The sequence below is a fragment of the Acinonyx jubatus genome, chromosome E2 (genome assembly GCF_027475565.1).
Source record: "Acinonyx jubatus isolate Ajub_Pintada_27869175 chromosome E2, VMU_Ajub_asm_v1.0, whole genome shotgun sequence".
Classification (NCBI taxonomy): Eukaryota; Metazoa; Chordata; class Mammalia; order Carnivora; family Felidae; genus Acinonyx; species Acinonyx jubatus.
Window position 1 is genome coordinate 54,053,849 of NC_069396.1, and position 22,620 is coordinate 54,076,468.

At 45.7% G+C, this 22,620-nt stretch overlaps 1 protein-coding gene across 6 annotated transcripts; it reads left to right on the forward strand.

Moving 5' to 3' along the window:
- Positions 1-2,456: 2,456 nt before the first annotated feature.
- SIGLECL1 (SIGLEC family like 1) lies at positions 2,457-20,656 on the forward strand. 6 transcript variants are annotated; one of them, XM_027037208.2, is made up of 8 exons: positions 2,479-2,867; positions 3,171-3,340; positions 6,570-6,688; positions 13,247-13,355; positions 14,802-15,083; positions 15,203-15,308; positions 16,435-16,591; positions 17,647-18,410. In XM_027037208.2, exons 4-8 carry the CDS (start codon positions 13,352-13,354, stop codon positions 17,659-17,661), a joined length of 564 nt encoding a protein of 187 aa, XP_026893009.1. In that variant the 5' UTR covers positions 2,479-2,867; positions 3,171-3,340; positions 6,570-6,688; positions 13,247-13,351; the 3' UTR covers positions 17,662-18,410. The 6 variants fall into 6 exon arrangements, 5 of the variants coding, with proteins under 5 accessions (XP_026893009.1, XP_053066989.1, XP_014925556.1 ...); XM_053211014.1 differs by lacking the exon at positions 6,570-6,688 and having other exon boundaries at positions 2,480-2,966; XM_015070070.3 differs by lacking the exon at positions 6,570-6,688 and having other exon boundaries at positions 2,480-2,867.
- The last annotated feature ends 1,964 nt before the right edge of the window (positions 20,657-22,620 follow it).

Consider the following 22,620-nt stretch of genomic DNA (forward strand, 5'->3'; position numbering starts at 1 on the left):
TATGTGGAAATCAAAACAACATGCTCCTAAGCAACCATTTGATCAATGAAGAAATCACAAGGAAAACCAGAAAATACTGCAGACAAATGAAAACTAAAATACAGCCTGCCAAAATTCATGGGATGCAGTGAAAGCAGTGCTTAGAGAGAAATATAAAGCTGTAAATGCTTATGTTAAAAAGGAAGAAGGATTTCAAATAAACTGCCTAACTTCACATATTAAGGAAGACAAAGAAAAATGGACTAAGCCCCAAGCTAGCAGAAGGAACGAAATAATAAAAATTATAATGGAGATGATGAAATAGAATAACAATATAAAGAAAATCAACAAGACCAAAAGTTGGTTCTTTGAAGAGATCAACAAAATTGGCCAACTTTTAGCTAGATCAACTAAGAAATATTTTTAAAAGATTATAAGAGAGTACTATGATCAATTGTACGCCAACAAATTGGGTAACCTAGGTAAATGAACACGTTCCTAGAAACACACAATCTAGCAGGACTCAATCAGAAACAAAAAATCTGATAGACCTATTGTTGCATCCACACGACTCCTGAAACAGAATGCTACGGGCACCAGTGACAGTCACAACAAAGTTTATTAAAATGAGAGGCAAGGCTGACCGATCGGGACCAACACTCTTGATAAGAGTGTGGCGCTGAACAGCCGGGGTACAGAGTTTTTAAAGCCGATCACATCGTTTTATCATTATCTGGGAACAGAACAGATAAATAGTTCCCAGATGAGTTAGAAACAGTTGCCAGATGAGTCAGAAACAGTTATCGAATGAGGTGATTATTTTAGATTTTCTGCTGCTAAGTTGCAACCAGTGGATCTCTTTGACCTTGTCTCTGATGCTCTTTTTTGAGGTTTTGTTTCCTTCATTGGTAAAGCCTGATTCACAAGAGTATGAAGTATGATTTACAAGAGTAAAAGCAAAGTTGTTATCTTTTGACCTTCAGTGTCAGAACAAAGTTGTAATCTTTCAAGCTAAGTGTTAGCCCTACAGTACAATTTAACCCTTACACTATAACTAGTAAGATTGAATCAGGAATCAAAAACCTTCCAACAAAGAAAATCTCAGGACCACATGGTTTCATGGGTGAGTTCTAACAAACATTTAAAGAAGAATTAGGGGCACCTGGCTTGCTCAGTTGGTAGAACGTGTGGCTCTTGATCTCAGGGTTGCAAGCTCAAGCCCTACATTGGCTGTAGAGATTACTTAAAAATAAAATCTTTAGAAAAACATAATAAATAAAGAATTAATACCACCCCTTCTCAAACTCTTCCAAAAAATCAAAGAGGAGGGAACACTTCCTAACTCATTCTATGAGACGAACTTTATCTTTATACCAAAGCCAGACAAAGACACTACAAGAAAATGAAACTACAGACCAACATCCTTTAGATATGGCACCAAAACTCAGGCAACAAAGTAGATAAATTGGACTTCATGAGAATTGAAAATTTTTGTGCATCTAATGACACTTTTGACATTGTGAAAAAGCAATCCACAGAATGGAAAAAAACATTTGCAAGTCAGATATCTGATAAAGGATTAACAGATAATAAAAGAAGGTCCTGCAACTCAACAACAAATACGATAACTCTATTTACTTTTATTTATTTTTAATTTTACATTTATGTATTTTTGAAAGACAGAGTGAGACAGAGCATGAGTGGAGGAGGGGCAGAGAGAGGAGACACATAATCTGAAGCAGGCCCCAGGCTCTGAGCAAGCGTTCAGCACAGAGCTGGATGGGGGCTCCAACCCACGCACCATGAGATCATGACCTGAGCCAAAGACGGACACTTAACGGACTGAGCCACCCAGGCGCCCCAGTTTTTTTAAAAAAATTTTTAATGTTTTTATTTATTTTTGAGAGACAGAGACAGCACGAAAGCAGGTGAGGGGCAGAGAGACAGGGAGAGAGAGAATCCCAAGCAGGCTCCCCTTGCCAACACAGAGCCACAGACAGGGCTCTAACCCACCCACTAACCGTGAGATCACGACCAGTAGAAATCAAGAGTAGGAGGCTCAATCGGCTGAGCCACCCAGGCAGTCCTGAAAAAAAAAAAAAAAGATTTTATTTTTAAGTAATATCTACCCCCAGTGTGGGGCTCCAACTCACACCCTCTAGATCAAGAGTGGATGCTCCACCTGTCTGAGCCAATCAGGCGACCCGTGAAAATGTTTAATGGCTAAGAAAGTGTTTCATGAGTGCAACAAGGAGCTTGAGCCAGCAGAATCAGGCAGGGTAGAAGAGTTTTCACTAGCATCATGAAGAAAGGCCTCTCTAAAAGGAAAACGGGCACCCACATTCCCACCACAACCGGTTCAAGTCCTCAAGACTATTTCTGGGGGGGGGGGGGGGGGGGGGTGCCAAGCTTCAGCGGCCTCCTTGATTGGGTGCGGCGGAAAGGCACGTGCAGCCGCTGATTGGCTGCGGGATACGCCCATGCAGCCGGTGACTGGCTGCAGGGTAGACACGCCCCATGCAAGGCTGGAAGGCGGGATCAGGGGACTCCTGTTGCTCTCCGACCTTCCCCGCGCCACCGACGGAAGCCGGCTGGCGTCGGGCGCCCTCTCCTGGCCTCTTCTCTTTCCTGGCTACCGTTGAATGCGCGGCCTGACGCGTTGGAACCGCCACCTGGGCTTCCATAACGCAGGGCTTCTCTGGCAGTCAGACGGCCCTGGGCTTGGCAGTCACTGGGGGGGTCGGTTGGGTGCCAGGACGGCTCTCCAACCTGAGAGGCCCCCTGGAGCCTGTCGGTGGGACAGAGACTACTTCTGGGTTGCTCGTCTGGGGAGGCTCAGTTCACCAGGAGCCTGTGTGCATTCAGCCCGCCACCAAGTCGGTTACCGGGTCGGCCTCAAGGGCAGCCAGGGGGGGTCACCAGTCTAATAAGCCCACCAAGCGGTCTGTTGATTAAGGATCAGATTAGCGTCCTTATGAGTCGAAAAGGTAGTCCCCTTGCAAACCAATTAATCAGTGAATCTGATAATCCACCCACTTGGTAGACTGCCCTGCTCATCTGTTAATTATGCTCCCTCTGAATCCGTCTCTTAATAAATTAATCCCCCTGTGAGGCGTTCAGTCATTAGTCCCACGGTTATCCCGAGTGTAAGCGGGTTAATCAGTTTCACTGTTTGTCCTTGGTGTCCCTAGAAAATCAGCTTTCCAGTCAGCATAAGTAGGCCAGTCGTCCAAAAGTGGGGTGCTTCCCGCAGCGAGTCGGAAAAGCCGTTTGTAGCATTTAGACTCTGCCAAGGTCATACACGGTCGGAAGCGTGCTGAGGAGGAAAAATATCCTGGAGCCCTTGCAACGAGAGCCAAAGGTAAAATGCAGAGGAGAAAAGATGGGCAAAGGGAAGTATAAGGGGGAGGAAAAAAGAGGGTGCATGAAGAGCCATCCCTGTATCTCTAAAGCCTTACAGGAGAAAAGCAAGAAGAAATCAGAATTTTAGAGCTAGATGGATCACTACACCTCAAATCAGAAAATGCACTCATGTTACAGATGAGGAAATCAAAGGAAAACTAGAGAGGAGAAAATATTTGACCAAGGTTATTCAGTGATTTACTAGCAAAGCCTGGGCCTGGACCCAGACAGGGCTCATTCCAACATCCAAATGTGGTTTGTTTGTTTGTTTTTTAATGTTTATTTATTTTTGAGAGACAGAGACAGAGTGTGTGGGGGGGATGGGGGGGGGTAGGGGCAGAGAGGGAGGGAGACACAGATTCGGAAGCAGGTTCCTGGCTGAGCTGTCAGCACAGAGCCCGTCACATGCTCGAGCTCACGAATCACGAGATCATGACCTGAGCCAAAGTCAGACACTTAACTGACTGAGCCACCCAGGCGCCCCCAAATGTGGTTTTAAATCGGAGAAGGGGGGAATATATTGGCAATGGAAAAAGGGGAGCCGATATGGATTTCCTCCCTCTGGGTATCTGCTCAAATGTCACTTCCTCAAAGAGGCTTTCTCTGACCACTCTACCTAAGCTGTTTCTCCATTGCCCCCCCCCCCCATCCCATAACCCGCTATCCTATTATCCTGCGTTATTTTTCTTCATGGTACTTCCTAGCTATCAAATTATCTTGATTGCCAACTCATTCATTGTCTGCCTTCCCTCCCTACTAGAATGAAGACAAGGATTCTTATTCTTATTTAATTCCCTTTCCCTAAAACAGTGCCTGGCGTAAACAAGGTGCTCACAATGTTGGTTGCTAGAGAGAATGAGTGAGAGTGCCACCACTAAGGAATGTGCTTCTTGAGACTCATTAGAGGAAGCAGACTGTACTTTTTTTTTAGTTTATTTATTTGTTTTTAAAAAAAATTTTTTTAACGTTTTATTTATTTTTGAGACAGAGAGAGACAGAGCATGAACGGGGGAGGGGCAGAGAGAGAGGGAGACACAGAATCGGAAGCAGGCTCCACGCTCTGAGCCATCAGCCCAGAGCCCGACGCGGGGCTCGAACTCACGGACCGCGAGATCGTGACCTGAGCTGAAGTTGGACGCTCAACCGACTGCGCCACCCAGGTGCCCCTATTTATTTGTTTTTAGAGAGAGAGAGAAAGAGAGAGAGAGGGAGAAGGGGAGGGGCAGAGAGAGAATCCCAAACAGGCTCCAAGCTGTCAGCGCAGAACCTGACGCAGGGCTCGATCTCACAAACTGTGAGATTGTGGGATCGTGACCTGAGCTGAAACCAAGAGTCAGGTGCTTAACTGACTGAGCCACCCAGGCGCCCCCAGACTGTGCTCTGAAGTAGAGAGCAGGGCCTCTGTAGAGTGGCACGAGGTGAGGTCAGAGAGGTAAAGGGAGAGGGGCTACCTACCTCGTGCAGAACTTTGGCTTATACTTGGAGTGAGATGAGAGGCACTGGAGAATTTTGAGCAGAGAAGGGGCAGGATCTTACTGAAGTGTTGATAGGTTCCCTCTGGCCACAGCACGGGGAATAAAATGGGCAGGGACTAAGGTAGAGCAGCAAGGCCAGTGAGTCGGTTCCTGCAGCCATCTGGGTGAGTGAGCCTGGTGTCTTGGGCCAGGGTGACAGCAGTGCAGGTGACTGGGAAGTGTATTTTGAAATCAGTGCCCACAGGATTTTCCGACATGGCTGCAGGCCATGAGAGAAAAGAGGGTAGTCACAAAGGACTCTGAGCTTTCAACTCTTGATTTCTTCCTAGGTGCTAGTTCATTTGATTTAGAGACATGTTTCCTAAGTTTTAGGTGATTGGTTTTTATTTTTATTTTTCTGAGATGAGAGCAAGGATGTTTAAACTTTTAATATTACTTTCTACCCTTGCTCTGTTGCCTGTTGGCCAAAGAATGTAGGTAGTTTATAAACATTTTTCTGCTCCTTGGGAGGTTGGTGTGGAGCAAGAGGAACTTGAGTTATATTTTATTTTATTTTTTAAAAATGTTTTATTTATTTTTGAGACAGAGAGGGCCAGAGCATGAGCAGAGGAGGGGCAGAGAGAGAGGGAGACACAGAATGTGAAGCAGAACCCAGGCTCTGAGCTGTCAGCACACAGCCCAACGCGGGGCCCAAACTCGCAAACCTTGAGATCATGACCTGAGCCGAAGTCGGACGCTCAACCGACGGAGCCACCCAGGCGCCCCAGAACTTGACTTTTAGATCCATCTCTAACTTATTTAAGGAAATCACTTACTACCTTGCACTTCAGTTTCCTCCTCCATAAGGAGGCCTTTGTAAGACTTAATTCCTCAGGGTTCCTGGAAATAAGCCAAGACTACCCAAGTGAGAACAAACAAGTTGCTTATTCAGAGCTGTAACAGGAGAGTCAGCCATCATCACTTGCATGTGGCAACAACTCAAAGGGAAGCAGCATAGTGGGAAAAAGAGTTTCAGATAGGGTCTGACAGGAGAGTGTTATCATGGGGAAGCTGGAGGTTAGCTAATTCGAAGTGGGGGCAATTTAGGGGCACTTGGGTGGCTCAGTCAGTTGAGCGTCTGACTCTTGGTTTCGGCTCTGGTCACGATCCCAGAGTTATGGAAATCAAGCCCCACGTCAGGCTCCACACCTGCTTAAGATTAAGATTCTCTCCCTCTCTCTCTCTTCCTCTGCCCCTCTTGCTCGAAAAAGAAAGAAAGAAAGAAAGAAAGAAAGAAAGAAAGAAAGAGAAAGAAAGAAAGAGTGGGGGTATCTTATGTGGTTGAATTGGGGAGCAGAGTCTACTTTCTTTGGTTGGTTCTGAGCTGGAAGCAGGGGCAAAAAAAAGGGAAGCTAGCATTCATTGACCAAGTTCTGACCGTACTGGGTCGATTGCCACAGAGGTTGTGGTTTGGCTTCTTGTATTTGTTGCTGCAAAGTGAGGATCAGAGTCATGTCATACAGTTGAGGCTTGAGGGCCATATATGGTATGGACATTGTATATTCAGTCTCTCAGGTTCTTGGGAGTAGTAAATGAGATGATGTACAGGTGGAATTGGCAGGTATTAGTACATAAATAAATATTTATCTCAGTCAAAGATTTTCAACATTTCATTATGGTCTAATTATGCAATCCTGTCTTTGTTTTCATTTACTAATTCATCTTTATGAAAAGAATTTGTTCCCCAATGTAATACATGAATGCAAACTTACGTGTCAAACAATGCCAACGTGTATAGAATAAAAACTGAAAATCCTACTTCATCTTTCCTCTTATCACTGCTCTACCCATAGGTAAGTACTGGTACCAGCTTATTATGTATCTTTCCAGATCTTTGTTTCATTTATGTTTGTGCATTTATGAATGTGTTATATATGAACATATAACTATTATATGTGAACATATATATTTTCATGTAATACACATATATAAAGCTTTTACATAAATGACAAATGATCAGATTTTCATTTAAATATTGTGAAATATTTTAGACATATTGAAAGGTGTGAAAATGGTATAAAAGGAATGTGTGTTATACCTCTTATATACCCTTTCCCCAGAAACATTTCCCACTCAAACCTAGAAATTACTGCTACCCTGGATTTGGCATTTATCATTCTTTGTGGTAAGGTATTTAACCCAGCTTGAAGAAAGATCTGGCCTTCGCCCTTGGCTTCTGGGAAATAATATCTAAGCCCCTAGGATGCCATGCCTGACAGGAGTGTCTTTGTTTGCCTGGGGGCCTTGCATCACACTGAATAGTCTGCAAATGTGATTCAAGGCAGGGGCCGGCCACACCAGATCATGTAACAATGTGATTTAAGGTCTTTGGATCATGTGGTACCAGCTCAACTTCAGAAGGACCTACAGACGGAGACCCAAGCCCATGTGATGGGACTGACTGGGAGCAGTCAGTCGGGCCCATGTGATGAAGGCCCAATAAAAACTGTGGACACAAGGCTTGGGTGAACTTCTCAGGTCGTCATATTCCATGCATATTGTCACACATCATTACCAGGAAATATGAGTTATACTGTCCATGACTCCACAGGGAGAAGACAGCTGGGAACTCTGGTTGGAACTTTCCTGGACTCTGCCCTATGTGCTTCTTCCCTGGCTAGATTTTAATACGAATCCTTCAGTTGTAATAATAACCATGAGTATAACAGCTTTCAGGAATTCTGTGAATATTTCTAGTGAATTATCGAACCTATGAGTAGTCATGGGGACCCTAACACTTGCAATTGGTGTTAGAAGTGAGGGTGGTTTTAGAGACCTCTGAAATCTGCAGTTGGTGTCAGAAGTGAGGCCATCTTTTTGGAACTGTTCCCTAACTTTGCAGTTGGCCTCAGAAATGAGATTTGTGAGAACCTGACTCAGTGAAACATATGGTTTGGGAAGAACAAAGATGTGAAATCAGGGGATGAGGAACCTTTGATTCCTACATGTCCCCAAAGTCACTCATGGGCATGAAAATGCAACTGTTCTGCAATTAGTTACAGGAAGTTAAAGTTACCAGTGTTTCTTTTTTTTTAAATTATGGATCCAACTCTGAAGGAATTGACTCACTAGGTGCATAAGGAAATTCAAAATCTCAAGAAACCAGCCAAATATAACAATCCCTTGGTTGCTTTTATCTGTAAGAGTTATAATGAAAGAAAAGAGCTGGAGTGGATCCTAACGCTGGTCCAAGCTTGGGTTCTGTTCAGTCTGAGCTATGGCTGCTGGCCTCAGGGCTGCTACTAAAGGGAAAAGTCATGTTGGAACAATAGGTAGCAAAGAAAATTAGAGTGAGTGATTCACAAGAGAACGGAGAAAGATGAAGGGAGTGTCAAAGGGACTCATCCCAACAGAGAGAAAAATCTTTAAATAGTTATGAATCAGGGCGCCTGGGTGGCTCAGTCAGTTAAGTGTCCAACTTCGGCTCAGGTCAATATTTCGCAGTTCGTGGGTTTGAGCCCCACATCAGGCTCTGTGCTGACAGCCCAGAGCCTGGAACCTGCTTCAGATTCTGTCTCTCTCTCTCTGTCTCTCTCTTTCTCTCTCTCTCTCTCTCTGCCCCTCCGCCACTAGCGCTCTGTCTCTGTCTCTTTCTCTCTCAAAAATAAACATTAAAAAAATAAAATAAATGAATAAAATGGAAATTGATGGGATCAAAACAAAGGTCTGAGTACAGTGCTTTTGGAGTTTGGGTAGGCCAGGGGGAGCCTCAGATACCTCCCCCCCAACTTTGAAGGATCCTAATAAAATCTGTTCTAGTTACCCTAGTTTCGAGGAATTTCAAAAGTCCAAAGGCAAATATGACAATGGGACCTGAACTTCAAATGGCTTGAGGTGATGGTCCCATGACCTAATCAAGGTTGATTGGTCAGGGGTTCTTGGGTGGCCCCTCCCCAACTCGTGCTCGCTCTCTCAAAATAAATAAGTATTCTTTTAAAAAAAGATGATGATTGGGGCACCTGGGTGGTTTAATCGGTCAAACGTCTGATTTCAGGTCACAATATCACAGTTCACGAGCTTGAGCCCCACATCAGGCTCTGTGCTGACAGCTTGGAGCTTGGAGCCTGCTTTGGATTCTGTGTCTCCCTCTCTCTCTGCCCCTCCCCTGCTTGTGCTCTCTGTCTCTCAAAAATAAATAAAAACACTTTTTTTAATTTTTAAAAAAGTAAATAAAAGGGCCTCAGTTCTTTGGCTCCATGCCTAGCTGGAGACTCAAAGCCACATGCACATTAGTGGTAAAATGGTCAGGAGAAGAGATGTTTCTGGGACTCCTTAAGCTGGAGGCTAGTGGGAGTTATAGTTAGATTGGGAAGATATGGGAATAGAGGGATTGAAGGAGTTAAAGTGAGGGTTTGTTTAGATGAAAAATAGAATACTTGAACAGATTTTATGTAAAGCCATTGTGTCTCCTCCTTTATCTGAATGTAAGTACATACCGTGTCTGACTAGGAAACACCTCCCTTACCTAGTATTATGAAATAGGAGGCATGTAAATCCTCCCTTCAGCCAGTATATGCTAGATGGGAACCAATAAAATTGCCCAGGCCCACACAGGCTGTTAATTTGAAGAATATAGGATATCTGGTGAGGAAAAAAAAAAAAAAAAAAACCATGTCAGAAGCCCAGCGTTTGATTGATTTGGATTTTGGATGGCACACATTCTACATTTGGGAATATGGCCAGCTCCTAACCATAAAACCACTAGAGTGAAGTCTTGGGAGTCTATGCAGACTGCAGTTTATGGCAAAAGCCAGCTAGCACCACCCAGTGGCAACCACTGGGATTTTTTTTTTTAATCAGGAAATTTCCATTTGAGACAGACAACTAGCTGGCTATTGAGCTTTGATTGAAAATGCCCACAGGACGGAGGGAAGTACAATAATCCTGAAACCTGAAATATCCGTGATATCTTTGGTAATTTGGGTAAACACGATAATAAGGAAGACCGTGCCCAGAAGAGTTCTGTAATAAAATGGAAATGGTTTATAGGGGAACCTGGTACCATGGGAATGTGAGAAGGTAGTCATCATATTAGGGAGCAGATGGCCTCTTTCCCCTCCTTTTACCACCCGAGGAGCTGCCAGATCCTATTGCCACTTGGGTGGTGACAGTGAATAGCTCTCAGTTGACCAACAAAGAGCTGCTTGGTTTATGGAAGGCTGTTCCAACATGAAGGGGTTCCTTTGAGTGGGAAATACTAGCAATGGAATGCTAGTAAATATTTACTAGCCGGACCTCCAAAGGGAAAAAGAAGCCCTGAATTGTAGTATTACCAACCTCTGCTGTGTAGACACTCTCACTGGAGATAGTCTCAAGCTACCAACTCATCATATAGAGTTAGGAAGAGATACAATAGCACACTGTTATGTGGTATTTCCATCATACAGGTACAATAGATGCAAATAATCTCAAGGACACAGATAACAGTAAAATGCACTAGAAAAATTAGGGAGTAATCAGTTTTGAGTGATTACCATCTTTGCTTTTAATATAATTTGTTTATAAGTTTATATAATTTAATTTTTAATAATGGCCGTGTTTGACAACCAGCTTGTAACATTTTTGAAAATTTAATAATCAGCTTTTTAAAGCTGGTTTATGCAGGCTCCAGCCCAATGATGGATATTGTTTAGAAACCAAGATATAGGTGCTAGGCATGTTTATCACTAGGGATATGTCGTTGCTTCTAGGCTCTTTCAATGAACAGAATATGGAAATAGCATTTGTTCTTTAAAGCCAAGGGTTTGTATTGATAACTCTCTTTGTCTCCCTCAAGACAGTAGAGTCAGAGCACTGTGTTCAAAGGTTACTTGAAATAGACATTCTTCCAGAATGGTTCTGTTATCATTGTTTTCATTTGTTTACTAGATCTCGTTTGTATTCAATTTTAGGGTTTTGCTTTCTTTTTCCCTTCTAGGTTCCTTTCTGAACAGTAAAATATCAATATGGTTGGAAAGGTTTTTTTCTTCCCTTGACCAAAACTGTGTCACCTGGCTACCAGGACATTCATGTAAGGGAACCTGGGAACATTAATATTTGTTATTGTAAGGCTCTGTAGTAGAGGCAACAGGGATAATGGTGCTGGGATACCTGTTGGGTCAGAAGCCAGAAGTGTCTGCCACAAGGTATTATAGACTAGGGACACGTCCCCTCATCCTGCCTTTTCCAGGAATTTGTGCAGAAATGGAGGACTCGTGGCCAAAGAGGGAAAGGACTTGTCTGTGGTCCTCCAGTGAATCAGTGACATAGCTTATATAATCAGTACTCAAATCCAGGGCCCCTGCTCTCAAGTCAATGCTTTATTTAAAAAAAAAAGGGGGGGGATAGTTTCACAAAAGATAAAACTGACAGTTGAACATGTTGTCAGTGACCACCAAACAAGGTCACTTTCTTTCTTTCTTTTTTAATGTTTACCTATTTATTTTGAGTGGGGAGGAGCAGATAGGGAGAGAGAGAATCCCAAGTAGCCTCTGCACTGTCAGCACAGAGCCTGACACAGGGCTCGCTCTCACAAACTGTGAGATCATGACCTGAGCCAAGATCAAAAGTCAGACCCTTGGGGTGCCTGGGGGGCTCAGTTTAAGTGTCCATCTCTTGATTTCAGCTCAGGTCACAATCTCACAGTTTGTGAGAGCGAGCCCCACATTGGGCTCCAAGCTGCCCACATGCAGCCTCCTTGGGATTCTCTCTCTCTCTCTCTCTCTCTCTCTCTCTCTCTCTCTCTCTCTCCCCCTCCCTCTCTCTCTCTTTCAAAATAAATAAGCTTAAAAAACAGAAAAAGAGTCAGATGCTTAACAGACTGAGCCACCCAGGCACCCTAAGCAAGGTCATTTTCTAAGCTCTTCTGAGGTCACAAAGGTCTGTTTGATGTAGGGCCTTCCCTTAAAGGGCTCAGTCTCAGGTAGATTCTTTACTAAGATATTGTGTTAGTTTCCCAACTAGAATGACCTAACCAAATAAAAATTTGTCTTCCTCATCCAAAGAGATGAACAGAGATAGGCTGTGCAGAGCTGGTGTAGCAGTAACACAAGGCCATCAGGGATTGGGCTCCTCAAACTATTCTGCTAGAATATCCTTCATGAGTGGCGTTCATCCTCGTGGTTACCTCATGGCTGCCAAATGGCTGCTCTACCTCCAGGATCACATCCATATTCTAGGGAGGAAGGAGAAGAAAGCGACAAGGAGGAAAGAAATGACAATATCAGGAAAGGAAGACTTTCCCGGGAACCCTCAGCCCAGTTCCAATAAAACAATGTCACGTGCCCCAAGTTACCTGCAAAGGAGGACAAAGTAGTGCTTTAACTTGCAACAACGCACCGCTAAACAAAGTTGGGTTTGTTAGTAATGAAGAGCAGGATAAGGAGTTGTTGTTTGGCTGCATAAAAACAAATAACTCTACTAGGAGGGAAAAACTGACTCTTTCCTCAAGAAACAACAAAGGAAATAACTGGGTCCTTCTGGAAAGGGGAGAGATTTCTGCACTTTTGACCGGGCAGGGAGATCAGGAGAGGCTGCATGCAGGAAGTGGCACTCAACTCAGCTTTGAAACTGGAGTAGGATTTGAAGGTGGGCGGAGCAGAGTTGCCAGAGGAAAAGCTGTGAAAGGGGAAAGGATGTGTAAGGTGAACATTGGAGAAGGCAGCACTTTCCCTTTGGTGTGGAAAATGTTGGGAAAGGCGCAGGGGGGAACAGCAAAGGTGAGGCAAAATTGTGGAGAATCTCATTTGCAAAGCAAGGAAGTTTGGAACTTCTATCAGAGGTAGGAATTCTTGTCCATTCCCATTTTCCCAAAGGATGTGTTAAGGTTGTCCCATCCTTGGGTCGCCTGGCAGCTCAGTCAGTTGAGTATCTGACTTCAGCTCAGGTCGTGATCTCATGGTTCGTGAGTTAGAGCCCTGCATCCGGCTCGCTGCTGTTGATGCAGAGCCTGTCCTTCTGGACCTTCACTCCTCCCTGGCCACCTGGCCTGAGTCGCTCCTGCTCTAGGCAATTCCTCTCATGGTTCCTGTGGGTTATGCCAAACACCCGGACTGGTCCTGTGCCTCTGAGGCACACAGCCCTTCCATGAAACCCCATTTGCTTTGAGAGAGAACCCAAGGGACATGGTAACTGAGTTTCTCCCAAGTGGGCTGGGTCTGGGAGGGAAAGACCAGGGGAGAAAGAAGGAGATGCAGCATTGGGCACCCCCCCCCCCGGAGGTCATCGGGGTGCTTCCTGTCCCTAGATGCTCTTGAACGTCTCACCCCATGTAATTCCTGCTTCTGAGGATGAACAGACCTCCAGGATGACCAGAAACAGAAGCCCCTGGCTTGCTAAGAATACTTTCTGCTCTCCCACCCACATCCTTTCAGTTACCTGCCGTCTCGTCCCTTCTGAACCACATGGCTCTGACGCGAGAGCCAGCTGAGGCAAAGACCCTGGGCCCCTCCTCTTCCTGAGGACCACTGCTGCTGCAGATGGGTGAGTGGGGTGAGGGGCAGTGCTGGAGGTGTCTGAGGTGCCAGGACCAGGGGGGGCTAGGCTGCAGAGGTCTGAGAAGAGGACATAAGGGTTAGGGTACCAAATAACCAACATGGATTAGACATCTGTGTGTCGGGTCCCGGCAGGGCTGGGGATGTCTGGGGCAAAGAGCAGACTGGGTTGGGGAGCGGAGTTAGGGGTGAGGGTGGGTGCTCAGCCAAGGAGGTTGAAGGTACGAGAAGCACAAAATGCTGGAAAACCCAGGGGTAGTCAGTTTTCCCGTGTCTGTCAGTCACTGTCCACAGGCACGCTTTCCCAGATGGTAAAAATACATAATCCAGAGGACAGCAGTCAGGGAGAGTCCCTGAAACTTCCTCATCCCCCTGCCTCCATGTGACCCAGATGAAAAGTCCAAGATCAAGGGGTACTCTTTAAGAGAAAATTACCCCTTTCTTCCAGTAATCTCAAATGACTCCCGGTGACAACGTATGCTTTGTCAGTAACGCTAAGAACTGATTCCTTGTTGAAGACCCTGAAGAGGGTGACTGTTCCTTATTTATCAACCGATGAAAGTCACCAAGTGGATAACATATCCCACCCATTCTGTGTAGAGTGAAGCAGGCTCAAATGTTCTTACTCAGAAAACACCATAGCAATCTCTGCTTAGGATGAGTGCTCAAAGGCCACTTGGGACTGGGAAGAAGAAAATCTAGAAAGGTGCTCTATTTATTGAATGGGGAACATTTTACCATGTACTCAGCTAGGAACACTGCCAACCATAGGGCATTCATTCTTTTTTTTTTTTTTTTAAGTTTATTTACTTACTGGGGGGAGAGAGAGAAAGAGGGAGTGAGAGAATCCCAAGCAGGCTCCACACCGTCAGCACAGAGCTCAGTGTAGGGCTCGAACTCAGGAACCGTGAGATCATGACCTGAGCCAAAATCAAGACTCAGATGCTTAACCGACTGATTCACCCAGGTGCTCTAGGGCATTTATTCTTACATCGATAATAGCATGATACAGTTCAGCAAATACCCCCATTTTCCAAACTGAGAAAGCATAAAGAAACGGAAGTGACTTGCCCAACAGCATCTGGACAGTAAGAGAGAGAGAGGAAGAAATTGATCACAGATGGAACTGGGAAGGAGCAGAGCCTGAGGGATGGGAGGAAGAGCCTGGGGGTGGAGGTGGGGGTCAGGTAACGGCTCAGAGGCAATGTAGATCCTCAGAAAGTTCCCTTGCCATTAGTCAGGTCCAGCATTCACTTTGAGGCCAGGTGAGGAGAAAGGATGAAGGGGAACTTGTCTGTGAAGCCCAGCTCCTCTGGGCTTCCAGAAAGTCTTTTGGAAGCTCCTTTGGGAGTCACAAATAAGGAGAAGGCTGGGTCCTGGAGGAAGTGGAGAAAGGAAGTCAGGATGCTTGCTGATTGATCCTTCCTCCCCACAGCACCTGCCAGGCTGCTCTATTCTTCTTGTTCCTTGGAGAAGACTCTTCTGTGCAGCTGTTCCTTCTATGGCATCCCCACACCCTCCGTGCAGTGGTGGATGGGAGGGGCTCCCGTGGGTGCGAACAGTGTGGATAGCAGTGTCCACGTGACTTCCACCATACTTGCCCCCTGGGCCAACAGCACCATCAGCCTGACAGAGCAGCCAAAAATGAGCACAAGCCTTCTCTGTGAGGGGAAGAACCAAAATGGAACCCATGCTTTGAGCATCCTACTGATGCCAAGTGAGGGTAGAGGGGGCCCGGTATCTGGGTGAGGGAGTGAGCTGGGGAGGGAGCAGAGCTCGGACTCCAACTCCAAGCTTTCAGGACAGAAGACTTTCTCACATGCTCTCTCCTTCCAGGAAAGAGTTATTTTCTTCCCCAGACTTTCATGAAAGGGCTGATCCAGGGTGTTGTCTATGGAGCCATTGCAGCCTCACTGCTGTTTTTCTGCCTCATCCCACTCATGTGAGTACCAGGGCTAAAACCGTACCCAGCAGGCCCTGGCCTGGGTGCTGGCGGGGAAAGGGAAAGACAGAACCCCTGCGTCCAAGGAGCTCAGGGTCTGGTAAGGGAAGGAGGCACCAAACATGGTCACCACAGTCCAGGGCCCTCAGGACTATGCTCAGCCACAAACAAGGCCCAAGGGACAGAGGCTTTCAGTGAATTTCATAAAGGAGAAAGCAAAGGAGGAAGTGGCAGCCCCGGAGAAGCCAGTGGAGCTCCCCGGGGTGCTGTCTAAAGCGGCCCTGAGGGGCTGAGTGCTCATTTGCTGGGTGGAAAGTAGCATATGCGGACCCCAGAGACACATTTGAGGAATTGCCGGTGTCTGTGTGCAATGTCAGATGCATTGACAGTGATGGGAAATGGCTGAACATGAAGTTGAGAAAGCTTCTTGGTGTTAGTTCATAAAGACTCTCGAAACTTGGCTAAATGTATTGGCTAGAAGCCCAGAGTGAGAAGGGCAGAGCCGCCAGAGGTCAGGCCAGAGACTTCAGTGGGGGGAGAGAGGGTGGGGGGGGAAGGGGGGCTCTGGCCAGTCCAAGTGTCTTGGACTTGATCCTCAGTTGGGAGCCGAGGAACAGTGTTAAGCAGGGAAGAAAAGCTCCTAGTGCAAGGTGTCTGTACACAGACCAGAGGGCAAGAGCCAGAGGCATGAGGCCAGGCAGGAAGACTACATAATAAAGAGCCCAGTTTGAGCTGGGTTTAAGTGATGAAGGGCAGTCAGAGAGATGATGGGACACTTGGGATCGACTGGCTATCAGGAATGAGAAAGAAGAGCCACAAGGTGGCAGGGCAAACCGGGGAGCTATTTTTAAAGTATAATCAGCTGCACCTAAAGACCAATAACAATCCTTTACAGTTTGCAAAGCCCTTTCATGGCTGACCTCATCTGAGCCTCACAGCCCAATAAGCAAGGTTTCCCAATTGTACAGAGGATGGAACCAATTCCCAGAGAGGCTGTGTGGCTTGCCCCAGATAACACAGCAAGCCAGTGGTATCGCTGAAGCTCTAAACCAGAACTTCTGGTGGAGACCAGAGCCCAGTGGGGGCAGAGAGCCGGAACTGATGGGGGGGGGGGTCATTTCCTTAGGGTGAAACATATCAGAATGAAGCTGGCAAAGAAAATTGCAGCGGTCAAAGCAGAAAAGAGCCCAAAAGTCAGAGCATGCCAAGAACCCAAGCTGTCTCTGAAGCCTAAGGAGCCAGAAAAATCCACAATCACTCCATCTTCAGAGAGTGAGATATTGGTGGGTACCCACTGCGTCTGGAGTCTAGACTATCAGCATAATGGCAGTAAGACTCACGAGGAGAGGCACATACAGTGTTTAAAGGAATTACCGTCATCAGTCCTATGGGGCACCTAGAATGCCAGAATGTGCTTGCAGATCATCTTATAGATGGTGAAGCCAAGGCCCAGAGAGGGGAAGAAGGATGAAAATTAAGACAAATAACTTAAAGGGCATTAGAATCAGCAATGTACACACACACACACACACACACACACACACACACACCTTCACACTGAGTCCCCATTGAGAACGGGGTTGAAAGAATCCCTAACAGTGTTTGTGGCATCAGAGTGGAAGCCAAAGGCTTTGGTCTCTGAGTGTTTGGCAGATTGTAGAAAACACGGTCTGTAGATACCACAGGCCCAAGTTAGCCTGAAGTGCTTAGAGACCAGAACAAAGACAAGGTCTTCATTTACCTTGCACCCCATATCCTCAGCAGGGCTTGGAAGAGACAGGCCTCAGTGTTATGTACCATTTACAATCCTCGAGGACTGGAAATGCCCTGCTGCCCTCCTTAAACCCTGCATTGGAGCTGGTGTCCCTTTGCGGATAAACCAAGAAGCTGTTAAATTCCACCAAGATATCCTGCAGTATCTCCCAACCTCCATGCTGGGCAATGCCGGGGTCTCAGAAATGGGTCAGACCCAGGCCCCTGTCCTCAGAGAGCAAGCAGGCTGGTGGGAAGGTAGCCTTGCAGCAACAGGGCTGGGACAGGAGTTATAGTTGAGGAGGGAGGGATTGACCCTCCCTGGGGAAGTCAGGCAGAACTCCCCAGAAGAGTCTGGGGAACATTGGGCGGCTCCCAGTGCTAGGAATGCACAGGGAGGGGCACTGAGAGAAGACAGGTTGCAGGCTCCAGTCATGGGGTTCTGAGAAAAGGTGAAGCCAATGTCTGCTCCACATTGCTGTAATTCTGTGCTCATAGGGAGAGACAGGATTCTGTCCATTTAAGAACTGGATACCTCACCTCTCGACTTATTCCAATATTCTTCTTTCTTTGCCCTGCTCTGTAGCACCGCTTACCTTAAACTTCCAGAAAAAGCAAGATAAAGTGGAGCTCATGAAACCTATGAAAACTACGTGCCTACCTGGAGTCCCCAATATCTGCGGGATTACCAAAGTCCACGGAATCCTTAGGCACCCCAGAAACCCTGGAGTCTATAACAAACCCGGATCCCTGGAGCCTCCTCAGCTCACAAAGCCCTCTCAAGCCCCACCTGTCCCTCACACGGACTGGTTCTCCATTGAGTAGGGTTACTCTGGGACCTGGTCTTAGAATCTTTACAAGCAAACTCTATGATCTGTTGTTCGGGTTAACCAGAAGTATGCTCTGGCCTAGAATGGTATCAACGAAAGGAAAAATAAATGTGAGACTATGGTCCAGAAGTAGCTTTGGAGCCCCTACTGTATGCCCAGAACCTGGAATATACATACAAGAGCACCAGGCTTTGGAGCCATCATATATGGATTGAATCCCAACTTTAATGCTTAGTGGCTATATGTCTTTGGATGAAACCTTTTCACCACTGCACCCTTTGAACTTCGGTATCCTGACCCGAGGCATATGTAGGTAGATAGTGAGTGAAAAGTGGTATCCAGAGGTCCAGGTGGAGAAAAGACACAAAGACCATCCCTGAATGCCAAGACAAGGCATTGGAGCCTTAATCTTGACTCCCTTAGAATGTAAGTTCCACAAGAACAGGTATCTTCTCTGTCTTGGTTTCTACTTGAACCACCAGCACCTAGAATGGTTCCTAAAATATAAGACTCTCAAAGATGTTTGTTGAATAACTGAATGGATGAATGAATGAATGAATGAATGATAAGCTGTTGCAAGGTTTGAAGCAAAGAATGATACATAGTGAAATCGTGCTAGGAGTAGTTATGGAACTCAGAAGATAGAAGACCGGAGGCAAAGAGCCTAGTTAAGAGGTTAGTGCAGTATTTCTTGGCTGAAAGACAGGCATACAAGAAATGAGAACAGGGATCTGGCAAGAGGATGGACAATGGCTGTGTATTGTTCCCCTCTGAGTGGATGGCATCCTCCCTTCTGGAGCCAGATGCTGGTAATTTTCAGAGGTTGCAAAAAGGGGTCATCTCTTCCCTGAAGCATTATTTGTGCATAAATCCAATGGTTCTCCATCCAGCACCAATGTGATGGTCATCCCGTACTCAAGAGCAGATGTTTATATAGGCCCCCATGCACGGTCACTCCTTTGGCATGCAGTTCACACATTCCACAAAAATATAAGCATCCACCTTGTGCCGGGTAGTGGAGTGAACCAGACAGACACTGGCCCTGCCTCCGTGGAGCTCGTGGTCCACACAGGTACACAAACAACAATGAAATAAACACAAAACTGCAGCTTACAATGTTGACAAGTGCTAGGAAGAAAAAGGATATAATACTATGAGAAAGTATGAGGAACAAGGGGAAGAACCCAGTTTGGATTAGAGAATCAGAGAAGGCCTCTCTGAGAAAGTGACATTTGGGCTGAGAGACCAAAAGGATTATCAGGGGCTACTCGGAGGGACAGCAGATTCTAGGCTCTGTGATGGGAGAAGTTTAGTGAGTCTAAGAGCCCAGGTCTATGCCCCGGAACTCAGGTGGAAGGGTGAGCTCCGGACGTGCCAGATCTTTCAGGGCCTCAAAGGCTCTGCTGAGAAGTTTTAAGTTCTATCCTCACTCACAGAGGGTTATTTCCTCATGTGCTCTGTAACTTCGGAACGTGTGGTCCTAAGCGGCAGAGAATGCCATCTAGACGAGAAATGGGAGAGAGGATGGGAACTGGGTTGGGAACAGGTCAGGGATGGGTTTGGACAAGAGAATGAAGAGCTGGGTCTTCCTCACGTGTCTCGCTTTGTTCGTGATAGGGATCTTGCTTGCGGGAAGGGAAATGGGGCACAAGATGCCTTCTCATCGTCCCTGAGGGTCGAGCACATGGCATTTTGTTCCTTGGTCGATGGCTTTCAATTCACCGCCCATCACCTGCTTGCCCACAGTACTGGCTTGAGGAAGGAGTGTCTCTTAAAGGCTGATTAGGCCTGCAGTTCCCAGGGCTGGTAGGGTTTTAGAACCTTCTGCTCAAGATAAACGAACTGCCGCTTGCTCCAGACTGCCTCAGGCGCGGGAGACTCAAGGGTTCTACTGCACGGACCCTCCCCGTCCCAGCAGCCCCCGCGTGCATCATTAGGCCCTGATTGGCTCCAGACGGATTCACGTGTGCTAACGGCATGCCTGAGGGGCGGGACTTCGCGGGGCGGCTTCCACACGTGACCTCTGCCTGGTCGGACGTTGGTGAGGCTGGGGATTCCCAGGCCGCCTACTGAACTTGTTATGAGTCAGCCTGATGCGTTAGCCTTCCTCTCCCTTCGTCCCTTCACGATGAGTCATCCAGTAGTTGTACACATGCTTATTCCACGCATCAGTGGGTGGATCCGGCGGGTCGGGAGGCTTTAAATCAGCCAATCAGTTCGTCCCTTATGGGAACAGGAAGTTCCCGTAGATAGTGAGTCGGCCAATCGATCACGTGATGCACTCGGCCAAACTCGATGAGGATGTTCAGTGGTCTGGAAAGTAGCCTAGCAGAGACCTGCTGAGGCGGGCCCGGGTTGGCGCTGTGGGAACCCAAGACAAGGGGTAAGTCTGGAAAAGGAAATGATCATTTAGCGGGAGGGGAAAGAGGTTTCCTGTGGAGACAACCCGTGGCTGCACCAGGCCCTGGAGAAGGGAATGAGAAATTGGGAGAGATCGGAATTTTAAAGTCAGAAGGACCATTACACACTGGGCTATAACACCTTCTCATTTTATAGATGGGAGAAATGGGAGGGAAACCAGAAAGGGAACAGCACTTGCCTAAAACTTCCAGCGAGTAACCTGCAAAGCCCAGTGTGGAACCACCACAGAGCTCTCCTCAGTCTTCGACCTGAAGTTGTAAATAAATCACTATATTCAATTAGATTCTGAGAAGTAATTTAAAACTAGAATTTTTAATGTAAAAAATTTAAAAAAAATCTAATCGAAGAAAGAACTAGACAATGCAAATCTCCCCTTTCAGTAACTGAGCAAGCAGATGAAAAAATTAGTAAGGATATAGATACCATCAACCAAATTGACTTAAGTGACATTTACAGAATATTCCATCCAATAATAATAGAATACATATTCTAGTCAAGGGCTCATGGAACACTTAGACTATGTTCTGAGCTATAAAACAAGTCTCAACAAATGTAAATGAATTGAAGTCGTATAAAGTATGTTTTCTAACCACAGTGGAATTAAACTAGAAACAAATAGTTGGAAAATCATTACGATTTGTGCTTGTACATTTTTCTTCAGTGAATATTTATCAGACAAGAACCTTTCTAAGCTCTGTGGAGGACACAAAGATCTGTTTGATGTAGGGCTTTCTCTCAAGGATCTCACTCTTGGATAGTTCCCCTGGTAGGATATTTCATCAACTTCCCAACTAGACAAACAACCAAATGAAGAGGAAGCATGTGTGGTGAATGTAGTGGCTCCATCAGGCTGGCAGGGAACCAGAACCCTCATGCTGTTGTCAACAACATCCTCAGTCTGTGGTTTTGATCCTTATGGCTATCTCATGGTTGCCAGATGGCTGCTCCACCTCCAGCATCACATCCATATTCCAGGGAAAGAGAAGGAGGAGGAGGAGGAGCAAGAGGGGAAGGGGAAGGACAAGAAAGCAACAAGCAGAAAGTGGTGTTAGTATCAGAAAAGCAGAACTCCCCAAAGTCTTCAGCATGGTTGATATTTTAAGAAAACAAGTCTCTCAAAGTATTTGCTTAATAATAAATCTAGCAGAGTCCAAGGTTTTTATTTTGCATCGTACATTTGGGAGAAGAGAAGAGTACAATCCTAACCGATAGGTATACAATTTAAGAAAACAGAGTTGTCAGTTATAATGTTATTGTTACCAGAGCAAGAAATTATCAAGTAAGACAACTGGTCAGAATTTCATTTTATTTGGATATCATTTTCATAAGACATGGAATAATTTCTAATGTCTTTAGAGTCTCATAAGACCACTTTGTTTAAATTGTTCTTCCAAGGGCGGATTTGTATCAACAGAGAACAGAACAAGTCAGTAACAGTCATGAATATTCATACAAAACTGTATATTGCAAAGGAGAACATAAATTATATTCTTATAAACATTCTCGGTTTTGTACAATATCAAATCAGATTCCTTGAGCCCTTTTATAACACAGAACAATATCTTTTGATTTATAGCTGCAGGGGAAGTGAACATCTTTTTCAATTCTTTCTGAGACTTGTTTCCTTTATTATGAAAACTTATTTTTTTAAAACCAGGCTCTGGAATTCCATTAGCTAGGATTATATGCAGAAAACAGTTCTTCAGAGCTCAATTGTGACGGTAAAGAAAATGTGGTAAAGGCTGGATAGGCTTTTATTTGCTGTCGATATTTTAATAGCCTTTTTCTTGTGCTTGGCCCACTGGCCACAGCTTTGTCATAGAGCCACCTCTGGATGTACAGGAGGCAGAAATATAGTTGTTGGGTTTTTTTAAACTGGGGAATTAATCACCTGAACAAATTTGAAATAAAGGGATACACAGGAGAGTGGTTATCAGGGAGGACAGTTCTCAGAGTTTGTCTGAGACATTGCCGTAAAAGAGATAGACATATAGGGGTGCTTAAGAGAGTCTGGGAAGGGAGACTTCTTTGTGGTTCTGGAGATCCTAGAAGGCTACTTGAAAGAAGTTAAATTTGACCTGGACTTAGAAATTCAGAGAGACAGGATTTGAATGTGGGCAGAAGGGAGAGTTGCAGAAGGATGCCATGAAAAGGGGAGTGGCCTGAGTAAATATACAGAGACAGGAATGTATGGACCATATGTGGAAAGATACTTTTCTCTTTGTCTGGCAAAGAATGGCAGAGCATAGGGAAGGGAGCAGTGGAGATAGGCCAAATATGGGACAAAATCATGGACAGCCTCAAATGCA

Excerpts from the sequence above, each read along its gene's own strand:
- SIGLECL1 (XM_027037208.2), top strand. Across the intron at positions 15,084-15,202 it reads GAGCATCCTACTGATGCCAA|GAAAGAGTTATTTTCTTCCC; the intron begins GTGAGGGTAGAG and ends CTCTCCTTCCAG. Across the intron at positions 15,309-16,434 it reads TTCTGCCTCATCCCACTCAT|GGTGAAACATATCAGAATGA; the intron begins GTGAGTACCAGG and ends TCATTTCCTTAG.